At 37.2% G+C, this 26,833-nt stretch overlaps 1 protein-coding gene across 5 annotated transcripts in view; it reads left to right on the top strand.

Moving 5' to 3' along the window:
• Positions 1 to 26,833, top strand: part of Pak1 (p21 (RAC1) activated kinase 1) — a 139,145-nt gene that overhangs the window by 62,523 nt on the left and 49,789 nt on the right. For 3 of the 5 annotated variants that reach the window (XM_047516777.1, XM_047516781.1, XM_047516776.1), the window contains 3 exons: positions 14,535 to 14,748; positions 25,733 to 25,833; positions 26,313 to 26,460. In XM_047516777.1, the coding sequence (XP_047372733.1) occupies positions 14,559 to 14,748; positions 25,733 to 25,833; positions 26,313 to 26,460 (439 nt within the window). In that variant the 5' untranslated portion in view covers positions 14,535 to 14,558. The remainder of the gene's footprint in view (positions 1 to 14,534; positions 14,749 to 25,732; positions 25,834 to 26,312; positions 26,461 to 26,833) is intronic. The other 2 variants (XM_047516780.1, XM_047516778.1) reach the window with 1 other exon arrangement.

The raw sequence follows: 26,833 nt of genomic DNA, 5'->3' as shown, positions 1-26,833 counted from the left end.
ATTATCTGGCACCAGGAAACTCATGTCAGGCCTGATACTAACCTGCCTTGATAATTTTGAACCTCCTTTGAAAGAATTTTTCTGTGACTCTCCTTCCTCTTCTTCCTTTTCTTTCTTTCTCCTCCTGGTCATTTTTCCTGTCCCTGCCCCCACCTATCCACATCTCTTGCTCCCCCTTTCTGCTCTCATTTTCCTTTTCTTATCTCCCCACCTCAATAAGCATTTCCTCTCTTGTCCTCCCCCTCTTGTTTAGACTTTCTTCTCTTTTCCTCTTAAAATTTTTGGTTACACTTTCTCATTATATAGGTTGCTTATTTGTGGGGACCTTAGCTATGGTGTTTGTGAAGTCCAAATGTTCCTCATTTTCTACCCAACCCCCTGTGGTATCTTCCACCCAAATTTTATCTTCCCCAAATGTCAGTCTCTCTTTACTGCCCCCATGCTTGGCCTTGGCATGATAATAAGCATTCCTTCTTTCTGGATTTGTTCCCCACCTTCTTCCATTGAAGTGTGGGGGGTAGCAGGTGGGCAATAGGGAAGAAGCAAGATTGGAAGTGGGTGGTCCTTGAAGACTGGAGTTGGAGGTGAACAAGAGTGTCAGGTAGGGCTGGGCAGAGGCTAAAATTCCCTTTAGTGAGATAAGTGAGTGAGAAATGACAATTGACCCTTTGGCAGTTCTGAGGCACTATGACTTGGAGGAAAGGAGATTGACCTGTGAGTCTAGGGAGGAAAAGGGAGGTAGCAGGGATGGGTGGAGAGAGAAGAGAAGGAACAGTTCTGGAGGAGAAGACAATGGTCTTTTGAAGAAGAAAGTGGCATGGACATCAGGGTGGATGGGGTGGACATGGAAGGAAAGACTATAGGCTTGAAAAGGGGACCATATAAGTTCATTCTATTCCCCTTTTAAGTCTGGCTATTTGGGATAGTTGATATTTTGGGGGAGGTACTGGGGATTGAACTCAGGGGTACTCAACCACTGAGCCACATCCCAGCCCTATTTTGTATTTTATTTAGAGATAGGGTTTTACTTAGTTGCTTAGCATCTCGCTTTTGCTGAGGCTGGCTTTGAACTTGTGATCCTCTTGCCTCAGCCTCCCAAGCCACTGGGATTATAGGTGTGCACCACCATGCCTTGTGCTAGTTTATATTTCTATTCAGCAAATTTTTCTTGAGCAGTGGTCCCAAAGTGCAGGGTGAGAGGGGAAGCAGGTGAGAATGACAGGGTTGCTGTTTTATTGGCAGTCACTGTGTGGAATATGGAGTGTGTATGTATACAAAAAGCTTTCATATGGCACCCAGCAATTCTTGGAATGATCTTTATACTAGTTATGGGGCTGGGTATTGGGGATACAGAAGTTTGGACATTGAACTCAGTTCAAATTCAGGTGGTAAGTTTTGTAGAGGGAAGCTCAAAGGGCTGTGAAAACGTAGAGAGGGAACTTTAAATTCAGCTAGTCAGTGGCAAAGCTGGGATCTAAACTCAAGTCTACTCTAATGGTGATAGCAGTGCACTTATACCATGCTATCAACCATGTATGTACATAGAGCGTGCAAAGAGTGAAGTGCTGTACAGATGTTTTTGTGAATGTTCCTGAATGCATTCTCAAGCAATGAAAAAAAATGTTCAGATGCTATAGCCCAAAAGCCTCGTGATGCCACTGACTAGTCTAAAACTGAGTTTTAGTTCTCAATGAATAAAGGAAAAGGTACTAAAGAAGGCTTTAGGGCTTGATAATTGAGCTCTTGCTCAAAAAGGAGTCCAAGAAGGCTTTAGGGCTTGATAATTGAGCCCATGCTCAAAAAGTATATGAGAGTGCTTTTTTTTGTTTTGAGTAGCAAATATAAAAGATATTATTTTTAATGACAGTGATATAGCAAAAAAGGAAAGAGATGGGGAAGAGATTAAAAAGTAGATTTGAGTTCAATTCAAATCCTAATTCTACTGTTCACTAGTTACCTGATTGTTAGTTTCTCTAAGCTTCATCTATAAAATGGAAGCTATTTATACCTACCTTGAAAGATTATTATAAAATTGAAAAGTAATTATATAAAAAGGAAAAATAATAATTGTATATTATATATTTAATAGTTATTCTTATCTTGTAAAAATAAACCATCAAGTTACCTCTTAAGAAAGTCTTCCTCAACTCCTAGGCTTTTAAGGGCTCCTGTCTGGATTCATTTAGCACCTTTGTGCTTTCTGTCAACACTTCTTAGTGGCACTTTCATTTGGTGTAGTTATTATGATTTATTTTTTGCCTCTCCCTGGCTTGTGAGTTTTTTGAGGGAAGAGACAGGGTTTGGTAAATCTTAGTGATGTCTACTGAGTGCCCACTCTTATCAAGTTTTATTTAGTTGCTAGGTATACTTTGGTAAATACAATAGATTTAGTTGTTACTTTGTGAAGCTTATTGTCTCTTGAGGAAAATGTGTCATAGTTAAGCAAATATAATTAAAACTCATGACAGATACTGTGAAAACCACGAATTCCATTTGGTCATGTTAGGTTTAATTATCTATTAGACAACTGCACCTGCATTTCTCATCAGTACCTCAATGCAGGTGGAGTTGTTTAATATTTACTAGCCTGAAAGAGCTGTTTGACAAGAGAACATGGGCATTATCAACATATTGATGGAATGCAAAGCTTATAGGAATGGGTGAGGGCATCTTGGGAGGGTAGTGTATGAGTAAAGGGGGTTCTGAGCCTTAGACATGTGAGGTTAACTGGAGCAGGGTCTACAAAGGAAAGAAGAGTAGACAGAAAGGTGGAGGTAAAGCCAAGGGGAATATGCTTCCCCAGAAGCCAAGGAAGTATTTGAAAGAGAAGGGAGGGCAATTATGTTGAATCAGATCTCTGGGCAAAATCCTGTAGTGTCTCTTGGTGGAATTGTAAATTAGTACAACCACTATGGAAATTGGTATGGAGGTTCCTCAAAAGACTAGGCATGGAATTATCAACTATATTACTCCTTGGTATTTATCCTAAAGAATAAGCCAACATACTATAGTGATACATGCATACCCATGTTTATAGCACACAAACTATGGAACCAGCCTCGGTGTCCATCAACAGATAAATGAATAAAGAAAATGTGGTATATATACACAATGGACTTTTATTCAGCTGTAAAGAAAAATGAAATTATGTCATTTGCAGGAAAATGGATGGAACCTGAGACCATTATGTTGAGTGAAATAAGCCAAACTCAAAAGTTTGTCATATGTTTTCTCTCATGTGGAACCTCGAGAGGAAAAAAGGAAAAGAAAGGTGGGTGGGCAGGGATCTCATGAAAATCAAAGGGAGATCAGTAGAGTTAAGGGACCAGGGGATGAGAAGAGGGGAGGTGCTGAGAAGTTACATTGACCAAATTATAGTGTTATATTGTGTGCATGTATGAATATGTAACAAGTCCATCATTATGTACAACTATAATGCACCAATAAAAAAATGTGGAAAGAGAAAAAAATTCGTCAATGTCTTCCTACACTTGCTACAAAATCTAGACTTATTTTTGTAGCCTATGTGTCCTTGCAAAATCTGAACTCTGGCTGTATTGCTAATCTCAGTCTCTTACCACATTTCTCTTTGTTCATTCAACTTTAGTCTCGCTGGCCTTTTGTTATTGTTAAGTGCCCAGTATATTCTCATGTAGGACTTTCTGCTCCCTCTACTTAAAGTGGTCTTCTTCTGGATATTATTATGATTTGTTGTTTCATTTAATTCAGGTCCAAGTGTCTGTTCCTCAGAGAAACATGTCCTGACATGTATATGGACTTGACATCATGTATTTATTTGTTCATTTCTTTGTCTACTTCTCTTACTAGGCCATAAACCCAGTGAGCAGAGGAATTTTTTCTTGTTCCACTAGATTGGTAATGATAGATTGTATATTTATAATAAATACTTATTGAGTGACTAAATTTATCAAATGACTGAATATATCTAACAGAGTGGTAAAGCATAATATAACTGAAAGGGATCATTCCAGGTGAGAAGGAATGCAAATGAAGGAGTACAGGGAGCAGAGAGAATGGTTTTTGCCTGGAGGAGGGACACCTTCATTACAACTTGAGGGAAGAAGGAGAACATAGGTACAGGGAGGCATAAAGATTTGGATCTGTAAGAGGGATTTTTGCCTGCAAAAATTTCTCTTTTTTCATTGAGAGTAAGCTTATCAGCTAAGGGGAAGGGTGAGTGGGAAGTCTTGGGAAGTAATGTAGGAAGGTCATAACTTTCAAGTGAAAGCAGTTAACCAGGTTTTGTTATATTCTTTAAGACATTGGCTGCTTCAGTATAGAGATGGTTTGAAGAGCATTGAATTTAGCTATGCTAAAGCTGTAATTTTGTTAATTTAATTTTGGAAACGGAGAGAAGGGCAAGTTTTTGTTTTTGTTTTTATGTTTGAATAATTTTGATAGACTATGATTGGATAAAGAGAAGTGAAGGTGGGGGAACTGATGGATAATTTATTAAAACTCAAAATGAAATCTAGGAATTGTAATAGTAGTTTTTAGCAGGTGAGCTGCTGTGTTTGGAGTATATATGATTCATTTGTGATATTGGAGTTGATGCACATGTTGGTGAGCAGGTCCAGAATGTGATCATGGGAGTATTGATTAGATTGGGCCTGGGGTCAGAAAATGGAGTGGCCAGGCTGTTGTTAGAATCACCATTGTGGCTGTTGAAGTTAGCTAGAATGATAACTGGAGGGGTACAGAAGAAGACTGAGTTAGGAACTAAAGCCTTTGAGCGGGAGTTACCAGGAAATATAAGAAGCAAAGAAGTGTAATAAGCAGGCAGTAGACTACTTAAAGAAAAATAGAGGTTTTCACAAGAGGAAGGTAAATAAATCATTTGCATATGGCACCTAAAAATTTTTTTTTTATTGTAAACAAATGGGATACATGTTGTTTCTCTGTTTGTACATGGCGTAAAGGCATACCATTTGTGTAATCATAAATTTACATAGGGTAATGTTGTTTGATTCATTCTGTTATTTTTTCCCTTCCCCCACCCCTCCCACCCCTCTTTTCCCTCTAAACAGTCCTTCTTTCCTCCATTCTTGCCCCCCTCCCTAACCTAACTCTAACCCTAACACTAACCCCTCCCACCCCCCATTATGTGTCATCATCCACTTATTAGCGATATCATTCGTCCTTTGGTTTTTTGAGATTGGCTTATCTCACTTAGCGTGATATTCTCCAATCTCATCCATTTGCCTGCAAATGGAACCTAAAATTAAGGACAAAGCTTGTAGGATAACTGAGAGAGAGAAAACAGCCTGCTTTTGAGAGAAGTACTAGAGAAATCTCTTCAAGTGATGCCCAGGTTCTTTTAAGGCAAGAAGCCAAAGGGGAGTTAACCAGTGACATATAGGAAGTTCCAGGGTCAGGGGAGAGGTAGGGAATTTAGTCTGAATAGAGGCTACACAGAGAAGGTTGGAAATGAGAGTTCGGATGATCATGGATGACTGACATAAATGCACACAGGAGGATTGATTGACTTAGTCCTGATTATTTTTCAAAGGAAGGGGTATCCCATTTTCATGCTGTGGTTGTCAACAGTTCAAGAGAAATTATTCCTTTGAGGAATAATTATAATTCCTACATATTCAGGCAGAGATTGACTGGAAGGTCAGACTTCTAGGAGACAGCAGAATAAGAGTTCAATGTTTCCTGGGAGATTGAACCGCGAGGGACTACAGAGTCATGCCACCACACCTGGCTTAAATTTGAATTCTTTGCTTTAACTGTTGGGAATAACTTAACTGGGGATACTGGTCAGGATTTTCCCAAGATGGTATGGAGAGGATTATAAGACCTGTAAGTACTGTTTTCTGCAAGTACTATATTACTGTCTGCAGGGATGTTAGGAGTAAGAAAGTGGTGTTTGTAAGAGGGGTGAATGTATAAGATTTGGCCAGCCTATATGAACTTAAGTCTTTTACTCCAAATCTCCCAGCCCTTTCCATCCCACTTTGCTCTTTCTCACATTTCTCTAATTCTGGAAGCCTCCCTTTGCTTATTCTGTCATAAATTATAATTTTATATAATGTTGAAAGAGTGCTTTTATGAGAATCAGAATAATCAGAGACTAGTTATGTCTATCAATATTTCTTTTAGTGAGCTTAGGTAAATTATATACCCCTACAGATTTCATGCTTTCATAAAATAAAGGCTTGGAACTGGCTGTTTCTTCAGGATGCTTCCAGCTCCTTTGTTTTTACCATGAAAAAACAGGCTGCCTTAGAAGATGAACTGTTGCTAATTACCTGCTGTGTGCCATGTCTGTGCTAGGTACATGCTGGGGAGTTAGAGATTAAACAGACTCAATTTCATTCCTTGAGTTATTCATAACCTGATGGCATTATGAATTATGGTCAATAAGATAAAATTTGGAAACTGCTTCATAGAAATATAAAGTGCTATTAAATTTTGGGGAAAGGTGGAAGGGACTTCTGCAGAGGTTTTGTAGAGGAAATGAGTCAAGTTGGACCTTGAAGAATGAGTAGAAGTTTGCTTGGCAGACAAATTGGGACAATTTTGTGCAGATAGAACAGTAAGCAAAGGCAGGAGCACGAAAGCATACCAAGCTGGCTTGACAGCCACCTACTATTCTAGGGAATAGTACAGAGGAAGCTAGAATAGGTGGAGAAAGGAACAGATATTTATTGGACATCTATTTTGTGCCAAGCAGCATGCTGGTACTGTGTGTGTGTAAGCTTTTGAATTCTTAGAACTCTATAAAATAAGTTAGTCTGGTTTATATTTTATATAAGAGGCAATGGAGGAGGAGAAATTAAAGTAGCTTTTCTGAAAGTTCAGAAACAACCTATGATTTTCCTCCCTGTTGCCCCAGCAGTTACTTTCTTGTTACTAAAGCAGAGCAAGAGGCTGGAGGGTGCATAGTGGGGATGTTTTTGATGTGTTAGAAGGACATCCCTCAGCAAATTCAAGGCTGCAGCATTCCAGTCCCCTGCCAAAGAAAACCTCTTGGCACAGTTTAATTAAAGATCAGATTCTCATAACCAGGCGTCAAGGGCATAAGTACTCCCTAGTTCTGGGAGGAGTGTGGGTCATGCCAGTTGTAGCTGCCCTGGGTTGTTAAAAGTAAGAAATGTGAATAGTAGTATGTGCAGTAGGTTTCATTTCTTCTTCTTCCTTTTCCTCTTTCACTTTAAATAATGGTCTGAGAGATTACCTAGAGATATAGAGATGTTGTAGTCCACTCCTTTGCCTCTTGAAGCAGCAGTGAAGTATGGTGTAATGGTTCTGGCACCATGTAGATATCATTTCTGGTCCCTGCCTCTGCTGCCCACTTGTTGTATGGCCCTGGGTGACTGGCAGCATCTCTGAAACTTTACTTCTTTGGATTTGCTCACTGTTTTATTCCCAGCATCGTCTAACCTGGCAAACAGTAGATGATAAATATTTGCTTTAATGAATGATAAAAATGATACCAGCTTAATAGATTTCCAAGTTTTCTGTAAACTCCAAGGTGGTTCTAATGTTAGTGATCATTAAAATATGAGCCCCAAATTATGACTAAAATCATAGTTGTAAAGGTCATTAGTTAAGGAGATTCCCTAGGGAAACAGTTTCTTAGAATTTCAGCAATTTTGTTAGGAAGTTTTGAGGACTGTCCTAAACTCTCAGTCCCATGCTGTGAGCTCAAGGCTCACAGGGTCCTCAGTGTAGATGGATAGCAGCTGGTGTCTTTCATCGCTTTTCTTTTATTGTTGTCTCTCCACAGCCTTGTTTTTTAATCAACAACGTCATCTCCTGTTTTTAAGATGGGGCATTTATTGCCAAGCTCTAGAACATCTTAGAAAAGACCATTTTTCTGACCCATGCTATATGTGATGCAGAACATAAAAGGCCTGTAGTGAAATGCTGTGTTCCACTTTTTCAGTCTCCTACTGTAGTTGGTCCTTTATGTTACACTCTACCATACTGTACTGTCACATTCATGTTATTCTATTCTCTAGGATGCATTTGCCATCTTCTTTCCCCATCAAAATCATTCATTTATTTATTACCTGTTTTCTTTGGGCCAGGTGTGATACTAATGCCTGGATCTATCCCAGACCAATCGAATCAGAGACTTAGGGATCCAGCCCAAACAATATATTAGGAAAAGTTTTAAACATTGAAAGGGGTTTATAGTGAATACTTATGTACCCATTACCTAGATTCTGCTGCCATTCACATTTTCACACACAGTCAGGTATTGCATAATGAATGACATTTTGGTCAACAAAGTACTTATGTACAATACATAACATTTAATAATGATAATAAACAACTATACCTTATGTATTTACATTTTTCACTATTATTTTAGAGTGTACTTCTACTTATAAAAACAAGCTTACTGTAAAATAATATGCCCTGTTGTGCTGGCACCAGCCTTATATATCTTGAGTTTTATGCTCTCTTTCTCTCTTTTTATGATGGGAGTCTACATCAGCTTTGTAAATGCTAGACAAGCATTCTACTGCTAAGCACACCTAGCCCTACTGTGTCTCTTGATTGTATCAAGAGGCCATGAATGATTGACTTATACCATCTAGGTTTGTATAAATATACCCTGTGTTATTCACACAAGGACACATTTCTAGGACATGTATACTTAACAATATCCCTATTGTTAAGTAATGCATGACTGCACTTTATCACATCAGCTGTATCTTATACATCGGCTTGTGTATTATGTTATATCACATCCTTGTACTCATCTATTAATCTGTCTTTTTTTAAAAAAATGTATTTCAAAGTAAATTGCAGATATTAGTACACTTTCTTCTCAGTACTTTAGCATTAGTGTTTTAAAAAGCTCACAGGGAATAATAGTCCAACCCTGAGAGTCAAGAGTTGGAGACCTCTAGACTGACCTATTTATTTTTTAAGTTGCTGTACTTAAATACTACTTTTTGTGAAACCTCACTGATTATCCCAGTTCAATTTAGTCTTTCATTTCTGTGCTTGGACATTTTACTGTTCTGCCGCATTGTTCATAACTGGCCTGGCATTGTGGTTTTCTGGGTCCTGCTTCTTGGCTTACTAGACTGTGAAAGCCTCTAGGTTTGAGTAATGTCTTATTCATTTATTTGTCCATTTGTTCATTTATTCATTACCTTTATTTATTCATTTATTCCTGGTTTCTAGCATAGCACCTTACATGTAAATATTCAGTAAAAGTTTATTGATTTTGAACTGTACTTGAATGAAGAATCTGGAAATGTACCAAAGGTGTACTTAACTTTCACCTGTTTTTAATCTCAATACCCATGTTTGTGGCATTTTTTTTTTAAGTTTGAGAAGCACAGATTCTATATCTTCTGTGGAATTTTGCTCATGGTAAACATTTGGTAAATATCAATCAAGTTCACCCAGACATACTTACTATATTTTTATATCTGCCATTGTCTATATTTGACTGATATAAACATAAATCATAAGTAGCAGAATTCATATCAGAACAAGTATGTACATATGGACTAGAATTATTGCAAGAACAGTATAGTTGGAAAATCCTTTCACAGATCGTTTAAAGATGAGGTTTGAAGGGCTCGGGTGTAGCTTGGTAAAGAGTGCTTGCCTAGTATGCATGGGGCCCTGGATTGAATTTCCAACACTGAAAAAAAAATTGAGTTTTTCTGTAAAGAATGAGTAAAAGATGAATACAATTTTTAACTGTTTAGAGAGGGAGGGATCTGTCTATCTTTCAATTGCTGTGTGAGCTTAGCCAATTTCTTCCCATTCTTTGAACCTTAATATTCTACCTTGAATATGTAGGATTTGCATTAGATGATCTATCTCTAAGGTTGCTTCTGACTTTGATGTTATGTACATCTTAAAATCTTTGATTTTCTTATTCTGTTTAATACCAGTGGCTGTGGAATTCAGAGTTATAAAATGGAAAGAGGTAGTTGTCAGTGAACATACTCCTTCCCTAATTCCTGCCCACTTTCATTCAGTATGTAAAGTTGCTTAAACATGGTGGCTACTTGAAAAGTGTTTTCTTTCTTTTCTTTATGTTTTAACATTGTACCTATGCTTTTTATAGTGCTCAAAAGAGGCACAAGTTACTATCCCTCCTTGGTTGGCTCTTGACCAGTGTAAGCCTAGAGACAGCAGAGTGAGAAACCAGATAGCATTTTGTAGGTGATGAGACTTCTGAAATAAATAACAGAGCCAGAACTTAAACCCAGATCTTCTGACTTTATCTAGTCATGTTTTTATATATTACCCTACTGGTGGCCCTTTTGAAACTTCACAATGATCCTACATTTATTACATTCAATTGATTAATAATTAATCACTTCAGTATAATATTTTTCTCATAAATTATTAGGCTCCCTGAGTCTCTAGAGAATTGGTTAAATGTGGTCCAGTTTGTTTTCTCTCTGTTGTATCTTTTCATTGTCTGGAATGGATAGAAGACTTCCATTTACACTTTCATTATAAATGTTGTCCACAGGTCTAGCTGTATACTGCATCTTATCAGAAGGCATTGATTTCTCATCCTCCCAAACCTGTTGCTTACAGGGACTGTTAGAAGACTTAAGATGTGTTTGCTGTCCTCATTCAAGAGTTGAGTGTTTTTTCCTTCTCCTTTCAGGACCTGTTTTCCTGTAAACAAGTTTTAAAATGGGCTAATCATTGTGCTGAGCATAGATGAACAAAATGACCATTGAGGAGATTTATGAGTGTAAAGACAGGAAAGACTGTGGAGCAATTATAGGAAAGACCTGCTTGGAGGGCTACAGGGAAACTGGAAAGTAATATACAAACTCTGGGTTCAAATAAATTCAAAGGGGAGTGATCAAGAAAGTATAGAATTGTGTTCTGGGAGTGTAGTTTGAAGGTACCAGAAAAGTTTAGCAGTAAGAATAGATTTTGGAGATCTTGAAGGTTTATTTCAAGTATCTATAGTTCTGTCTAGGGGAGAGGTAATAGACTTTTCTGAATAACTCTGAGAGAGAGGATTTAGGACCAACAGATGGAAGTGATTATTTTACTTTGTTTATTCACTTATTCTTCTGCTTCAACAAGTTTGCTCAACAAATCTTTATTGGTTGCCTATTCTGTGCCAGGCCTGGAATTGGGGTTTGAGAAATACATAAAATATGAACTTTATCCTTAAGGAGTTCATAATGTTAAGTCTGCCAAGGAGGAAAGTAAAAGGAGAGGCAAATGTGTAAATAGAAAATTGAGATTCAGTATGAAGTAGATAGAACTTAATGTATGGGAGAATTCTTTAAATGAGCAGACAAGATAGATGAAGCTGTCTTTTGGAATTATAAATTTCTTATCATTGAAGGTTTTTTTAAGTACAGTAGAATGACTTAGGCCAGAATGTGATAGAGTTTGAAATAGATTTTAACAGATTTTAGATTATAAGTAAGCTGGAATCCCTTTGAAAGTGAAGCTTTACCCCTGAGAATTCTCCAAACATAGTAAAAGACTGAGATATGGAGAAAAGCCTATTTCAGGAAGGTTGGTGAAGTCTTTCCTGGCATACTCCTGAGCTGTGGGCCTGAAAGGAGCTACGTTCAATGAAGCTGTTGACCGAAGGACCTGGAAAGCCAGGGAGTTCTTGATGAGGGTATCAGGTGGCTGCAGGAGTGTAATTTTGAAACTGGCAGTTGGAGTGGGAAGGTATACTTAAGAAGTTAAACAGTAGATGCTCTTTCAGGGGAGCTAAGGGGCTTGGGTTGGGGCTAGGAGGAAAAGCAAAGGCAAATCTAGGAAATTAAATTGGAAGACATGGATAAAAAACTCACTACCCAGAGAGTCAGTCTAGATTAACAAAATTGTCCTTGCTTGCTTGATTTCTTTTGCTCAAAAAGAAAAGTAAGCAACAGTTGGTTTGCTAAAGGTGGGTTAAGATGAATTATACAAAGAAAGGCATCTTGAGTCTGACTTTAAAAGATGAGTGAGATTTTTATCAGAAGAGAGAAATCATTGACAGGAAGCATGTTGGTTTGTGTGTGTGTAAATATGTGTTAACTAAGACTATTTGATAACCTGGTAGTGTATTTCTATGGTACGGTGCATGTGGGAGACCTAGGTTCAATCCCTAGCAACACACACACAGAATACTTGGAAAGTTCAGGGGAACAGATTTCTGAGGTATAATATGGAATGTAGGTTGTGCCTACGTATGGTGGCTTAGTTTATAAGTCAGATGGATGTCAAATTGTGAAGGACTTTGAATTTCATCTGTATTACTAGACTCCTTAAAGGCAATGTCTGTCTGTCTGTCTGTCTCTCTCTCTCTCTCTCTCTCTCTCTCTATATATATATATATATATATATATATGTACACACACATATACATATACACATGTATACATATATATCTGTGCTAACTTTATTAATTAAAATATTTAGCTATTATAAATTAGATACTATATAGGATTGCAGATATGACAAATTGGGTTCAACATTTGAGGGACATTATGACTTCTGAGGAAGATACACCAGTAAACAATTATAACATAGTAAAAAATAGTAAAAAGAAATGTGATAACCTGAAATGTACCCATTGCCTTGGAGCATGGAGAAGAATACACCTTACTTTTTGTTTTTCTTTTGTGGGGTAGCAGAGATTGAACTCAGGGACACTCAACCACTGAGCCACATTTCAGTCCTATTTTGTATTTTATTTAGAGATGGGCTCACTGAGTTGCTTAGCATCTCGCTTTTGCTGAGACTGGCTTTGAACTGGTGATCCTCCTGCCTCAGCCTCCTGAGCCTCTGGGATTATAGGCGTGTACCACCATGTCCAGCTCATCTTACTTCTTGATGGTCAGAATATTTTCAGAAGGCTTCATGGAAGAAGCAACAGTAGAATTAAACCTTGAAATGAGTGAATTCACAGTTTGAGGATAGGGAAATTGGCATTCTAGGCAGAGGAAGCATCATGTGTAAAGGAGTGGAAGTGTGAAAGTTGTGGTATATTTAAAGAAGTTGAAGAAGTTAGGTGTGGCTGGGGTGTAAGAGGAATTAGAGGGAGTAGAAGGGTGGAACGTGAGACTAATAGATAGGCTAGGTCGAATGATAAAGGGCCTCTGAAACAAGATTAAAAACTTAGTAGCTTTTATTCCGGTAGGCCAACAAAGGGTTTTTAAAGTAGAGGAACTGTGTGTTTTAAGGTCACTGATAGCCCCAGAGAAAGAATTGAGGAAAAAGCTGTATATAGGGAGGCAGGGGATCAGTAGTTCTTCATTTATTAGAAAATGTTAAAAAGACCTCTATATTTTTTCATAGCATTTTAAGTAATTGATTTTTGAAGCAGAAGTATACCAATCTGGCTGGCATTAGAGTTTTTAATTTTCAAAATACTGAATTTTGACCTTAACCCAACCATACTACATCAAACTTTATGGGACCAGACCATAGTGTCTCTATTTCTTAAAAGTCCTGGTGATTATTATATTTAAAAAGAATTTTTTTCATACATGTATATAGGGTAATAATATCTGTCTCATTCTTATTATGTTGTTCTTTTGAAGACTTGTATCTTTAAAGTATTGTTTGTTTAAATTCAAGGAGCTTGTATTCTAAATAGTCATAATTAAAGATATAATTTCTACTGTAACACAAGTGAATAATGAGAAACTATAAACTCTGGATACATTTATGTCTCTCCATTGTCAAGGTCAATTGCTTACTTTAAGATAATAGTATCTATCTTCATGAAAACTCTTGGTACCATGTAATAGAAATTTTTTCTTTAATTTAGATTTTATCCGATTTCCCAAAGGATTAGTGATTCCAATATATTCAGCAGGATGGTTACCACACTGACAATCATATATGTAGAACAAGATTGAATTTTAGAGGAGGGAGATATAGTCCAGGGAAGCAACCTTTTCCTTTAAAGGGCCAAATAGTAAATATTGTAGGTTCATGAGTATACAGTTCCGGTTTTAATTATTCAGCTTTGCCAGTATAACTTAAAAAAACAAGAGACAACATGTAAATGAATGATGTGACTGAGTTCCAACAAAACCATTTACAAAAACAGCAGCAGTTTTGCTGACCCTTGATGCAGTTAGTTCCAAAGAGGGACAGTGTGACTTGCCTGAGGGTACAAAGTTAGAAGTAGTCAGAGAGTTTACTAACTGAAATTCTGTTAGCAATTGTATTTAACCTTCATGTAGATGAATAAGTGGAACCCAGCAGGTTAAGGTATTTCTCTGAAGCTATCAAGTAGTACTGGGTTTCCCACTTGGTTTTTGCTTGGACAAATTTCTTTTCAGCTATCTCTCAATGGTTGTCTGTGTTCTCTAGTGTTTCATATATGAGACTGCAGAGAAAAGCAAGAACCTAGTGAGTTTTTAGCAATGGTTAGCATACAGTAGGCATTTATATATGTGAATATTTTTGACTCAATAGGCTAGCAATATTTGTGGTGTGCAGTGGAAGAGTTGTATAATTTGGATTCTTGAATATTTTTAACATGCATTTCCTTTTGCTCAAAAATAATAAAAGAATTATATTCTTTCTTTTGATTCTAGTAGCTGCTGCTGCTGGTGGTGACAATGTCAAATAACGGCCTAGACATTCAAGACAAACCCCCAGCCCCTCCGATGAGAAACACCAGCACTATGATTGGAGCTGGCAGCAAAGACACTGGAACCCTAAACCACGGTTCCAAACCTCTGCCTCCAAACCCAGAGGAGAAGAAAAAGAAGGACCGATTTTATAGATCTATCTTACCTGGAGATAAAAGTACAGTATTTTATTTCTTTCTTATCATTTGTATGCTTTTTAAAAAAACAATTTTTTATAACTTGGATAAACAATCTGTCTTTCTTTGATTTAATTTTCCTTTAAGACCTTTTATTTTCTTGTTAAATATTTCCCTTGTCTTTCCTTCCTGAAGTGGCAAAATGGAAAATAGTCCCATTTTATACCGTTTAATTATATTTGAGCAAACTTCTAAGCGAATAATTATGCTCTTGCCAGAGTTTATACAATCTGAAGCTATTTATTTGCCTTCTTTAAGTTCTTAAATTGTTTATGAAATCACTAAATATAAGGAATTTTGAAATGTCTGTGTTTTTTCCCAAATTAGTTTCATTTGGAATGCCTTCTTTCCAAATTCTTGATTGCATCTTCTTTATTCAGATCTCCTAGTCCCACACCCAGATTTGGGGATTAAATATCAGTAAGAATAGCAAGGAATGGCTGAGAAAAGGAAGCAGAGATAAGGAGGACTCACTGTGAGTTCACTATGAGTAAGTCATACTAAGCGGCCTCATTTCTTTCTTCAGACTGAAACTTCTGCAAGAGTAATCAGAATTTTAACAACACATGTGAAAAAGTCATTGACATCCTTTATAGATGAGGAGGTAAAAAACAGGTTTGGGTCCACACAGAAAGCTTTTTTCTTTTTTTACCCTAAAAATGTTAAACTTAGGAGCTGGGGTTGTAGCTCAGTGGTAGAGCGTTTGCCTAGCATGTGTGAGGCCCTGGGTTTGGTCCTCAGTACCACATTAAAAAAAATTATAATATTAAAATAAAGATATTGTGTCTATCTACAACTAAAACAAAATATTTAAAAAAAATGTTAACTTAGGTTACTGTTGATCTGAAGTAAAGTTCTCAGTTAAGCTTGCAGGTCCTTGTTCTTGTGGTACACCAAAGCAATGACTTTCTACCTGTAAATAGTTATCATGAACTTCAGATTTACATAGACCTGTTTCACCACTTACCAGCTCTGTGACCTTAGGCATTTAATCCCTTTGACCTTTAGTTTCCAACCTTTAAAATTGACATATTTCACAGGGTTGTTCTGAAGATTACATGCAAATTTTCTGATATAGTATCTTCTATGTAGAAAGTACTAAATGTTAGTTATCTTTCTCTTTACTTCTTTGTTGATGAATGGAAGGTGGGAGGCACAGCTTGGGATTACATGACAAAATCAGAACTGGGATTCTGAAACAGTGGGACAAATGTAAAAATCACAATGATGAACTGGAGAAAATATCCCTTGTTGTAGACAAATAAAACTGCATAACTACAGATCAAGGGAGATGGTAGTTGATAGTATCATTAACCAAATGAGGAACACAGGGAAGAGGAACAAATTAGGATTGGTAGTTGAAGAGCAGAGATGATGTTTCAGAGGTCTTTATACTGACATGTCTAATAGGCAGATTTCACATATGGTAAATGTTTATTGAGTAACTTAAATAAATTGAAATGAATAAACTCTTGAGGACTTTTAATGAGTTACTGTGGGCTTGTATCTATGTGTACGTATCCCTTCCTCTACTTCACCTTCATTGTGGGTTTTTTGGGAGTCTAAGTGGAAGAGAAAGTACTTAACTTTGATTTCTTGAGTACTTCACTTCTGAAGTGACTGTCAGCTTCTTAAGTATAGGGGTTAGGTAATTTTCCCAAATTTTATAAGAGATTCATATCTGGGTAGTGTTACCCTCCCCTGAAGCCTTCTCCTACATATATAGACACTTTTTAAATCTCTCAATTTAGGTTTGTGTTAATTTTTAATATTGTACTTTATCAGCCAATATTCTTTTATAAAAATTTTTTTAGTTGTAGATGGGCACAATAACTTTATTTTTTATTTTTATGTGGTGCTGAGGATTGAACCCAGTGCCACACATGTGCTAGGCAGGTACTCTGCCACTGAGCTACAACCCCAGTCCTCAACCAATATTCTTGGCCTCTGTAAATGATTAGGCTTTCAGCCCAAGTTTCCACAAGTAGTGAAATAGGAATTTTTAAAATTAAAAAGTGTAAATTGTTCTTATTGACTCAAACTGAGAACTAAAACTTCTGCCAGACAGGCATCATCAAAATCAAAAGTATTTGTGTTTTAGGTGACACCATTAAGAAAATAAAAAGATAACTCACAAAAGAGATACAGTTTTCCCAAATTTTGCATTTAAAAAAATTTTTTTTAGTTGTTGATGGACCCTTATTTTATTTATTTATTTATATGTGGTGCCAAGGATCAAACCCAGTGCCTCACACATGCTAAGCAAGTGCTCTACCACTGAGCCTCAACCCCAGCCCCTCAAATTATGCATTTCACAAGAGACTTGTATTTAGAATACATAAAGAATTTTCATAGCTCAGAAATGAGAAGACAAACAACCTAATTTAAAAATAGACAAAATATCTGAATAAATATCTCTCTAAAGAGGAGACACAAATGGCAAATAAGCACATGAAAAGATACTTCACGTCACTGGTCATCAGAGAAATATAAATCAAAACCACAATGACATATTCAACATCACTACAATGGATGTCATGAAAAAGACAGAGGGTATCATATGTTGGTGAGGATATATAGATACTACAACTCACATAATAGGAATGTAAAATGGTGCAGACACTATGAAAAACAGTCTGGCAGTTCCTCAAAAGATTAAATGTAGAGAGATCATATAACCCAGCAGTTCCACCAAAGAGAAATGATACACACCACATAACAACTTGTACTTAAATATTTGTAGCATTATTCATAATAACCCAGAAGCATAAATGTGGTATATCCATACAGTGAAATATTATTTGATAACAAAAAAAAAAATCCTAAACCATGGTGTAACATGATAAACCTCAGAAATATTGGGTTAACTGAAAGAAACCAGTCATAAAGGATCACACTGTATGATTCCATTTATGTGAAATGTCCACAAAAGGTAAATTCATAGTCAAAAAGTATACTAGTGCAAGGCAGGTGGGATTGTGGGGTGAGAGCTGAGAAACATGGCTTCCTTTCCCCATCCTTTCTTCCTTCCTTCTTTTTCTTGTGGTACTGGGGATTGAACCAAGGAACATCCTATCTCTGAACTACATCTCTAGACACCTTGCCCCCCTTTAAAAAATCTTATTTTGAGACAGGGGTCTCCCTAAGTTTCCCAGGCTGGCTTTGAATTTGTGATCCTCCTGTCTCAGCTTCCTGAGTTGCTGGAATTACAGGTATGCACCACTGTGCCTGGCTCTTTTTGAAGTGATGAAAACATCTTAAAATTGATTGTGGTGGTGATGTTTTCCCAGCTCTGTGAATGTACTAAAAGCCATTGAATTGTAAACTGCATGGGTGAATTGTATGGTGTGTGAATTTTATCTCAATAAAACTGTGAATACATGTATTTTTAAAAGATTACTGTCCGAAACAACAGTTGGGAACTGAACCTTCATCGGAACTGAAGGGACATTGTTGTGTGCTGAATGGGGAAGTGAAGGTCTAGATATTTTGGTTGTAGTCTCTCATACATTGGCTACCTTATTTGGGTCAGTTACCTGTACACTTCAGTACCTTCATCTAAAAAATGAGTCAGGACAGTACATATACACAGTTTCTTTTAGCTTTGAAATCCTGTAATTATAAAAATGTGGAATTGCAAAGATGTCATTGGATCAGGCTTGTGTTTATAGGTGAATAGAAACTAGGCCATTGTAAAGTACTTTAATCAGTGGTAGAGCTATAGACCCAGAGTTCTTCTGGAAATTGTAGCTGAGTAACCCTATGCCAAATCTTGTCTGAAAATAAATCTTATTGTCTCAAGATGAAAGCAGCATCTCTGTAGGTTGAAAGCACAGAGTAGAAAACACAGTTATAAGAAATTCTTGCAAAATGATCTATCTAATAACCTTTCTTTCATTTCCTAGTTATGGATTTTCTGTAGATCTTCTGAGCATATTGGTCTCACCCCCTTGTTTTAAGACCCTTGATGGCTATTATTAATACATACATGGAAATGAAATGAGACTAAGTTTTTTATTTTTGTTTGGGGTCTTTGTTCAACCAACAAGCTATTCAATTTAATCCTAGTAGGATACAAAGCAGTGTTGGCAGTGTTGCAAGTGCTATGCCCTCCATATAGTGTTTGAGAATTTATACCAGCTTAAAAGGAAATGGTATAGAACTGGACTTAAAGATCTAGATTGAATCCTGCCCCTGGCATTTAATTCTATGATTTATTTTTAAAAAATATCCTTTAATTCCAATATCATCCTCTGTAAAGTGGGAGTAATCCTAATTCCTTTCTACCCTGTGTCATTAGTAGGCTTTTGTCACTTACTTGACATAGTGAGTATAAAAACATTCTCTAAACTGTAAAACAATACAAATATTAAGTTTATTTTAACAGAATATCATTTATTACTTATCTGATATCTACAACAGCTTTTTTGCTCTTGAGGAGGCCGAAGCTTAGAGAACAGTTTTGCTCAAGGTCTTACATGTGGAAAGTGGTAGAGATGAGTATGGAACTTATTTCATCACAATATACTACTTATATCTCAGTTTATTGTTTTCAACCCTGACTCACTCATGATTGGACTCACTCATGATGCTTCAAAATTACAGATGCCTGGTCCCACCCAGACTTTTGGAGTCAGAATTTCTAGATGAGTAGTGTTATGTCTCTAGGGAGATGAGAAGGAAGAGTTCTCTGCAGTCATAGTTGAGATTTGAGCTGGCAGTGGGTAGAATGTCTGTGGGCATTACCTAATGCTGACCTCCGGCATGGCCTCAATGTATGCCTGGGGGATGCATAAATGATTGGAAGGAGAAACTGTAATTGAAGGCCTGTAATAGTGGCGCTGAGTTGCAGAATTCCACGTGGGAAAGCCTGGTTTCTGTGGTTAGGATCTGGAGCCTTTGGTTTATTCTAAGAAGTTTTGCAGCATTTAGTTTGGATCTTTTTCTGGCTGCATTTTCACAACCAAAGTAGAATTTTCTGAACTTGGGAAGAGTTTAGCAAAGTTAATTTTAACACTGAACTACGTCAGTGTTTATCACTTCAAGTTTGGAATGTTTTACTGTCTTGTGCTCAGATTAGCTCAGCTAAGCCAATGAGAGGTACAGCTTAAAAATAATTTTAAAAAATAAATAAGGCCAATGATTTGTGCTAAAACTTTAATGGCCATACTGAAACATGGGATTTTCCAGGGTCAGTTTATTTTCCCAAACTATGAGGAATCCAAGACTAGACCACAGATAGAGCTAAAGTTGGAATGGGTGAGGTTACAAGTCTCTTTCATTCTTTATTTCCTTAAGCTTAAAACCTCTAGTTGCATGATCAGGGTGATTCTTCCTTCTTTCTGTCCTCAGCCATGTTTCCTTTGTCTTGATGAGTGGATTGAGAAATCTACTCTGACAGTTTATTTTTATTTTATTTTTTAGTTGTAGATGGATAAAATACCTTTCTTTTGTTTATTTTTATGTGATGCTGAGGATTGAACCCAGTGCCTCACTAGGCAAGTGTGCTACTGCTGAGCTACAACCCCAGCCCCCTACTCTGACAGTTTTTAATAGTAATGATAACTCATTTTTGTGAGGTTTAGTTTGCAAAGCAATACTTTCTTTTTTAACTTTTGTAATAACAATAACAGAAATAGTCGTGGTAATAACAAATAATAATAAAATAGTAATAAAATAGTAACAATAACCCAGCTACTATTTATCGAATGCCTATTAGGTGCTATAAGTTAAATTAAGAACTTTGATATTTGTGAAGTACACCAGTTGTTTCAGTAAATATTTTACTTTACAGATTCACAGTGGTTAAATAACTTGCCTAAGGTAATCTAGTTAGGGAATGACAAAGGTGGAATTGGACCTCTATCTGTCTGATTCCAAGGACATTTTCCACTATTTGGTACTTATACTCATGGGCTTTGAGTATCTGTGACTTATCAAATGTCTCATGCTGTGTAGTTGCAGTTCACGAAGTCTGAATTTGAACCAATGTCTTTTGACTTCTGAATTGTAGTCTTTCGTTCTCTGAAGCATTTGGATACCACATAGGGTTTGAAAATTCCCAGCCTTGAGTTGTTCAGACTAGTGCTTTCAGTAGAACTCTTTTGGCTGGTACTTTGAACTTTTTTAAAAATAATTTGCATTTAATAGCATTCATTTTGTCACTTACTGGCTTGTTTAATGTCTGTTTTATGGTGAGGGCCCAGTGCATATAGAAAGCATGAAACCAGGCACAGTAGTATATACATACATGCCCAGCTACTTGGGAGGTTGAGGAAGGAGGATTATTTGAGCCAAGGAGTTTGAAACTAGCCTGGGCAACACAAGTCCCATCTCTAATAAAAGAGAAGATATCCAGGAGTTTGAGTGCTTGAGGTTGTCACCATTCCTATTCCTGATTGAGTGAACTTTGGTAAGTTGTTCTGCCTTTAACCTCAGTTATTTTACCTATAATATGGGTAGATAATAATATTTATTTTATATATATATTTATATATATGCATAACTTTTTTTTCTTAATATGGTCAATTACATTTACTTTTTTAAAAATCAAAATATAATTTATATACTATATAGTTTATCATCTTAAATACATAATTCAGGGGTTTTAGTATATTCACAAAATTGCATAACCAAGGGCTAGGGATGTAGCTCACTGGTATAGTGTGAGACCCTAGCTTGGAGCCCCAACCCTGCAAAAAAGAAAAAAAAAATGTGTGATCGCTACAATTAACATCAGTTTTGGAGTGTTTATCACTCCAAAAAGAAACCCTGTACTTTTTAGCAGACACTTCATTTTCCACTTCTCCCAGCCCCTTAACAGCCTCTAATCTACTTTCTGTCTATGGATTTGCCAGTTCTGGACGTTTTATATAAATGGAATCATGCAATATGTGGCCTTTTTTTGTGACTGGTTTCTTGTTCTTTTTTTTTTTTTCCCCATCCCGCGGTGCTGGGGATTCGAACCCCGGTCCTTCCGCAAGCACCCTCCAAGATGGGCTATATCATCAGCACATGACTGGTTTCTTCACTTTGCATGTTTTCAAAGTTCATTCATTTTGTAGCATAGATGAGGACTTCATTTCCTTTTATGTCTGAATTTGGGTATAGAGATATACCACATTTTATCTGTTCATCATTTGAGGGACATTTGGATTATTTCCGCCTTTTGACTACTTTGGACATTCCCATGCAGGTTTTTGTGTAGATACATCTTTTCTTTGGATTTCTCTGGACCCATACTTGTCATCACACACATAAAAATTATTACAGCAACAATAGCCCCTAGGAGACTTAAGTTTGTGGCCTTGGGATATGGAACCATCAGGATCCTGGGTTTGCTTTATTTTTTCCACTGTATCTTCAATCTCAAATTCAGAGTATATGCCTAGTAAGAGAATTTGGAGTTGGGTTGGCATGCTGGGAAGGTGCAATGCCAGAAGATCACACTGTTTACTCCTCTGGGCCTTTGCTCATTCTGTTTCTTCTGGAATAATCTTCTACTTTTTTACCTAGCTAACTCCTATTCATCTCTCATGACTTTTCTCAGATATTATCTTCTCCAGAATGAGACTTATTATCTACCTTCATCTCTATTCTAAGCATGGGTCATTGTCCTGTTTTGTAGATTGAGGACTTGAAATTCAGAGACTTTCTCCCAGGGTTACACAGTGAGTTAACAACAAAGATAATACTGGATCCTTCTTCCCCTGACTCCTACTTCAAAATTATTCCCACTAACAATCTTTGGATTCACTCACCTTAGACTTTTCAGCTATAAAATGGTAATCCATGCTGTCTGTCTCCTTGGATTTGTTGTGAAGAGCCAGAGAGACAGTGACTGTGAAAGGGCTTTATAAAGGGCTATGCACATGTGAAGCTAGTGGTTGTTACTTCCCAAAAGCAATTAACTGAGTTCCAAGTGGCTGTGGGACTACATGGCTCTTTCTTCAGTTTTGCTCTGCATTCCTGCCTCAGGAGCCCTGTTTCCTGTGGTGGTCCCCAGCTATTGAGTAGTCAGCCAAAATTGCATAGCACCCAGCCTCCATCTGCCAGCTGTATTTCCCTGTTCTCCTTATTTCCCCCTTCTCCTACTTCAGCCAGGGTCTTCCTCTTCTTAAGTCTGGTTTATATTAAACTGTTATTCAGTCAGCAGTTGCATCCATTCAAATCAGTCAGTAGGGATCAGGGGGTATAATGAAGGGTAAAAGACTTGATCAGGTAGACTGAGTCTTACCACCATGTGTTCTGTGACTCAGGGCAGGTCAGTTTACTTTTCAGGGATTCTTCCTTCAGGAAGTGGAATTAGATGGTCTCTAAGGTCATTTCCTAATATTTTCTAGGGTTTTATGAACTAAGTAAACTCTGTGCTGGGTTCTGTTTGAGATTCAGAAGTATAATGGTCATAATGAGAAACCATGATTTTTTCCCTCAGCTTACTACATTTTACTTCTTAAAAATAGCAAGGGATCATACAAGACTGGAAACGACTAGATGGATAGTGATGTAATAGACTCAGGGCCTTGAGAATTCACAGGGAGAGGAAAGGTCAGGAAATCCTTCCTGGGAGAAGTCTTTAAACCATAGCTAAGATAGAGAATGAACATTTCAAGCAAGGAAATGAAAAAAATCAACAAAAATGTGGAGGTGGGAATATGTGAGTTATATTCAAAGGTCATGGGTTACCTTATTTCCATTTCACAGACTTGTAGGATTTATGAGCTGGAAGGGCCTTAAGTCCATCCCCTTATGATTTCATTTCCCCTGGCTCTTTTCAATAAGCTAGTCATCCTCTGAGCCATTCTCTGAATCTTCATTACCAAAGTTTCTTCTGGACTTGACAGTTATGCCTATAGTATTATATTATGTAGTCTTTTAATAATATGCAATAGACATAATGCATAAAATATATAAGCATAAATGTAAATAAAACATTAATATAGTTGTACTTCCCTAAAACCTTTTAAGTGATCAGATCAGAGGGAATTTAGAAACAGAAAGCAGTTCTAAAGCCCTGCCACATGTCCTGCATATTCTAGCTGTGAGTGAGACAGATGGAATTATGTCTTAAATGACTGCTTGACTTGGGCCCTGGTATAACCCTTAGCCTTCTCTTTCTCAAAGCAGCTGCTTCTGGAAGAGAAATTGCCAACGACATAAATAGTTTAAACCCTAGCAATTGGCATGTGGGCAAATGGTTCTTATAAAGACACTAAAGAGAGACCTTTGGAATCAGACCTGAATTCAAATCACAGCCTCATTAGAGGCTGAGAGTAAATTATTCAATAGTAATAATTATTAGTAAGTTTGTAAGAATGAAGGAAAATGTATGTCATGGTACCTATACATGGTAATTTCTTAATGCTATTTCTTCTCATTACATCAGAGTACATTATCTTAATTCAACTTGAAGTTCTTTAGGGGAGATAAAGTAGTAGAGTGTAAAGGACCTTATAAACCTTGTAAACCTAGTAATACCCCTCTTTTAAAAATGTCCTTTTCCATATTTCTCTCACAGCAAATAAAAAGAAGGAGAAGGAGCAGCCAGAAATTTCTCTTCCTTTCCTTAATGATGTTAGGCAAACCTGTACCACAGTTTCCTAATCTACAAGTAAAAATTGCCTCTCAGGATTATGGTGATTATGTGAGATAGTATATATAAAATGTCTATGAAAAAAACTGTGGGAGGGCTGGAGATATAGCTTAGTGGATAGCCTTGCCTAGCATACATGAGGCCCTGAGTTTGATTTTCAAAACCACCTCCCCCACCCCCCTGCAAAACAAAGAAACCGTAGGATGCTGTCTCAGGAACAAATCTAGTTATAGAGCTTTGAGAATACTTATTTTTCTGGTTTCATACTCACCAAATATGGGAGTTAGGAAGGCCCTTAAGAACATCAAGTACACCGTAGCTGGGCCCAGTAGGGCATGCCTGTAATCCCACCTACTAGGGAGGCCGAGGCAGCTGGATCACAAGTTTGAGGATAACCTCAGCGACTTAGACCCTATTTCAAAATAAAAAACTAAAAGGGCTGGGATTGTAGCTCAATGGAAGAGTACCCTGTGTTCAGTTCCTAGTACCAGAGGATGGAGGTCATTTAATTCATCTCCCATAGTCTAGATGGGAAAGCAGAGATTCTGGACTGTATACTATGATGAGATAGAAGTAAAACTGACTTGTATTCTAGATCTTATTTTTTTTCCTCCCATTTTATTGCCTTTAATCAGGGTTACGCTGGATTAGTGGGAGGCATGAGGACTTCAGAATTTCTTTTGGTTGGTGTGCTGAGGAGCCAGCTGCTTTAAAATGGGGTTAATGGAGGCTGGGTAATCAGTTTTGTAGAAGTTTGGCTGAAATGGTGAAATGAAACATTTATTCCTGTCCCAGAGAGAACTTGCATATCATAGGCAGTTTCCTTAGACTACTTTACCAGTTGAGATAGGTGTCTGGTCATTTGTTCCTTTCTTCAATTATTATCTCAGCACCTATTTTGTGCCAGGTATATGGCAGCCCCTGAGAATTGGTGATGAATTGGATGTGGCCCCTGCACTTGGAATTTAGTCTGGTAGAGAAGATAAGCATTTTAAATAGTCAATTACTCTGTTGGTGTTGTGGGAATAGAGGAACAGGTGAAGAACTACCCAACCTAGAGATCAGGGAGAGCTTCACAGAAGAGGACTTTCTCTGTATCAGCTAGCTAGTTAGTGATAAAATTAGGACTATTCATTGTGACAGATGTTCTTTCTGCTCCTTCTTTGCTTTGATTCAGGAAGAGTTCAGTTTTTAAACATGCATTGAACATCTACTCAAAGTCAGGTCTGTAGTTAGGCTCTGTGAATACGAATGTAAGTTGGACAAATCTTGTTCTCTGTGGGAGCCTACAGCTTAGGAAAGAGCTGAAATAAGCATAAAAACCTAGTAATACCCCTCTTTAAAAAATGTCCTCTTCTATATTTCTCTCACAGCAAATAAAAAGAAGGAGAAGGAGCGACCAGAAATTTCTCTTCCATCAGATTTTGAGCACACAATTCATGTTGGTTTTGATGCTGTCACAGGAGAGTTTACGGTGAGTCCTGGTTCACACAAAGCCCTTTTGACCTTTAGAATTCTGTCTGTGTGCTGTTAGATTCAATTCTTTCTCATCTTGGTGATGCTTCTTTCTTTTCCTGAGACTCTTATTACTATCCTAACATTCACAAGAGAAGTACTTTCCTATCTCCAAAATTGTATATTCAGAGAAGCCTTTCAATTTTCATTCCTTAAATATACTTCTACTGAGGGACCCTAGTCAGACTAGACATAGATGGATGATGTAGGAACAAATCAGACATGGTCCTTGCTTAGAAGGAGTTATAACATGGTAAAGAAGCAAATGTCTTAAGAAATGACTGTTAAAGAGGTGTTACAAAGAGGCTTGTGTAAACTTTGAGGGCACAGAGATAAAGGAATGACTAAGAAGCCCATCTTTACCTGCTGGCAGATACCAGTTCTTCAGGGTCCTCTATAACTATGCCCCCCTGAAACCCTTGCATGTCTCTCTTACAGGGAATGCCAGAGCAGTGGGCCCGCTTGCTTCAGACATCAAACATCACTAAGTCAGAGCAGAAGAAAAACCCGCAGGCTGTTCTGGATGTGTTGGAGTTTTACAACTCAAAGAAGACTTCTAACAGCCAGAAGTACATGAGCTTTACAGGTAGGAAGATTGTGTCCATATCAATCATTGCAAGAGGTTTTAATCTGGGCAGAAAAATTCTACAGGCTTATTGGTCTGGAGTGAAATAAGAAAGTGAAAAGAGCAAAGTGGTACTCTCACTATGATGGGATTTGGGAATTTGACAACCAAGATGAAGGGTTTTTTTTCCCATCAAACTTGTTTTTATTCCAAAACTACATGTTTTTTAAAAATAGCATGAAGTTATATAGAAGGAATACTGGCTTTGTGCTAAAAGGTCTTAATTTTGACCTTCACAAGATTCTATATAGTCATTTCATTTCTTTAGGCCTCAGAATCATTCTGTTATTTAGGTTTTTGTTCCTGTACCAAAATACCTAACAAAAATAACTTA

Source organism: Sciurus carolinensis, chromosome 11 (genome assembly GCF_902686445.1).
Source record: "Sciurus carolinensis chromosome 11, mSciCar1.2, whole genome shotgun sequence".
In the NCBI taxonomy this organism is placed as follows: Eukaryota; Metazoa; Chordata; class Mammalia; order Rodentia; family Sciuridae; genus Sciurus; species Sciurus carolinensis.
Note: the sequence above shows the minus strand (reverse complement) of the source record. Positions and strands in the feature narration are given on the sequence as shown.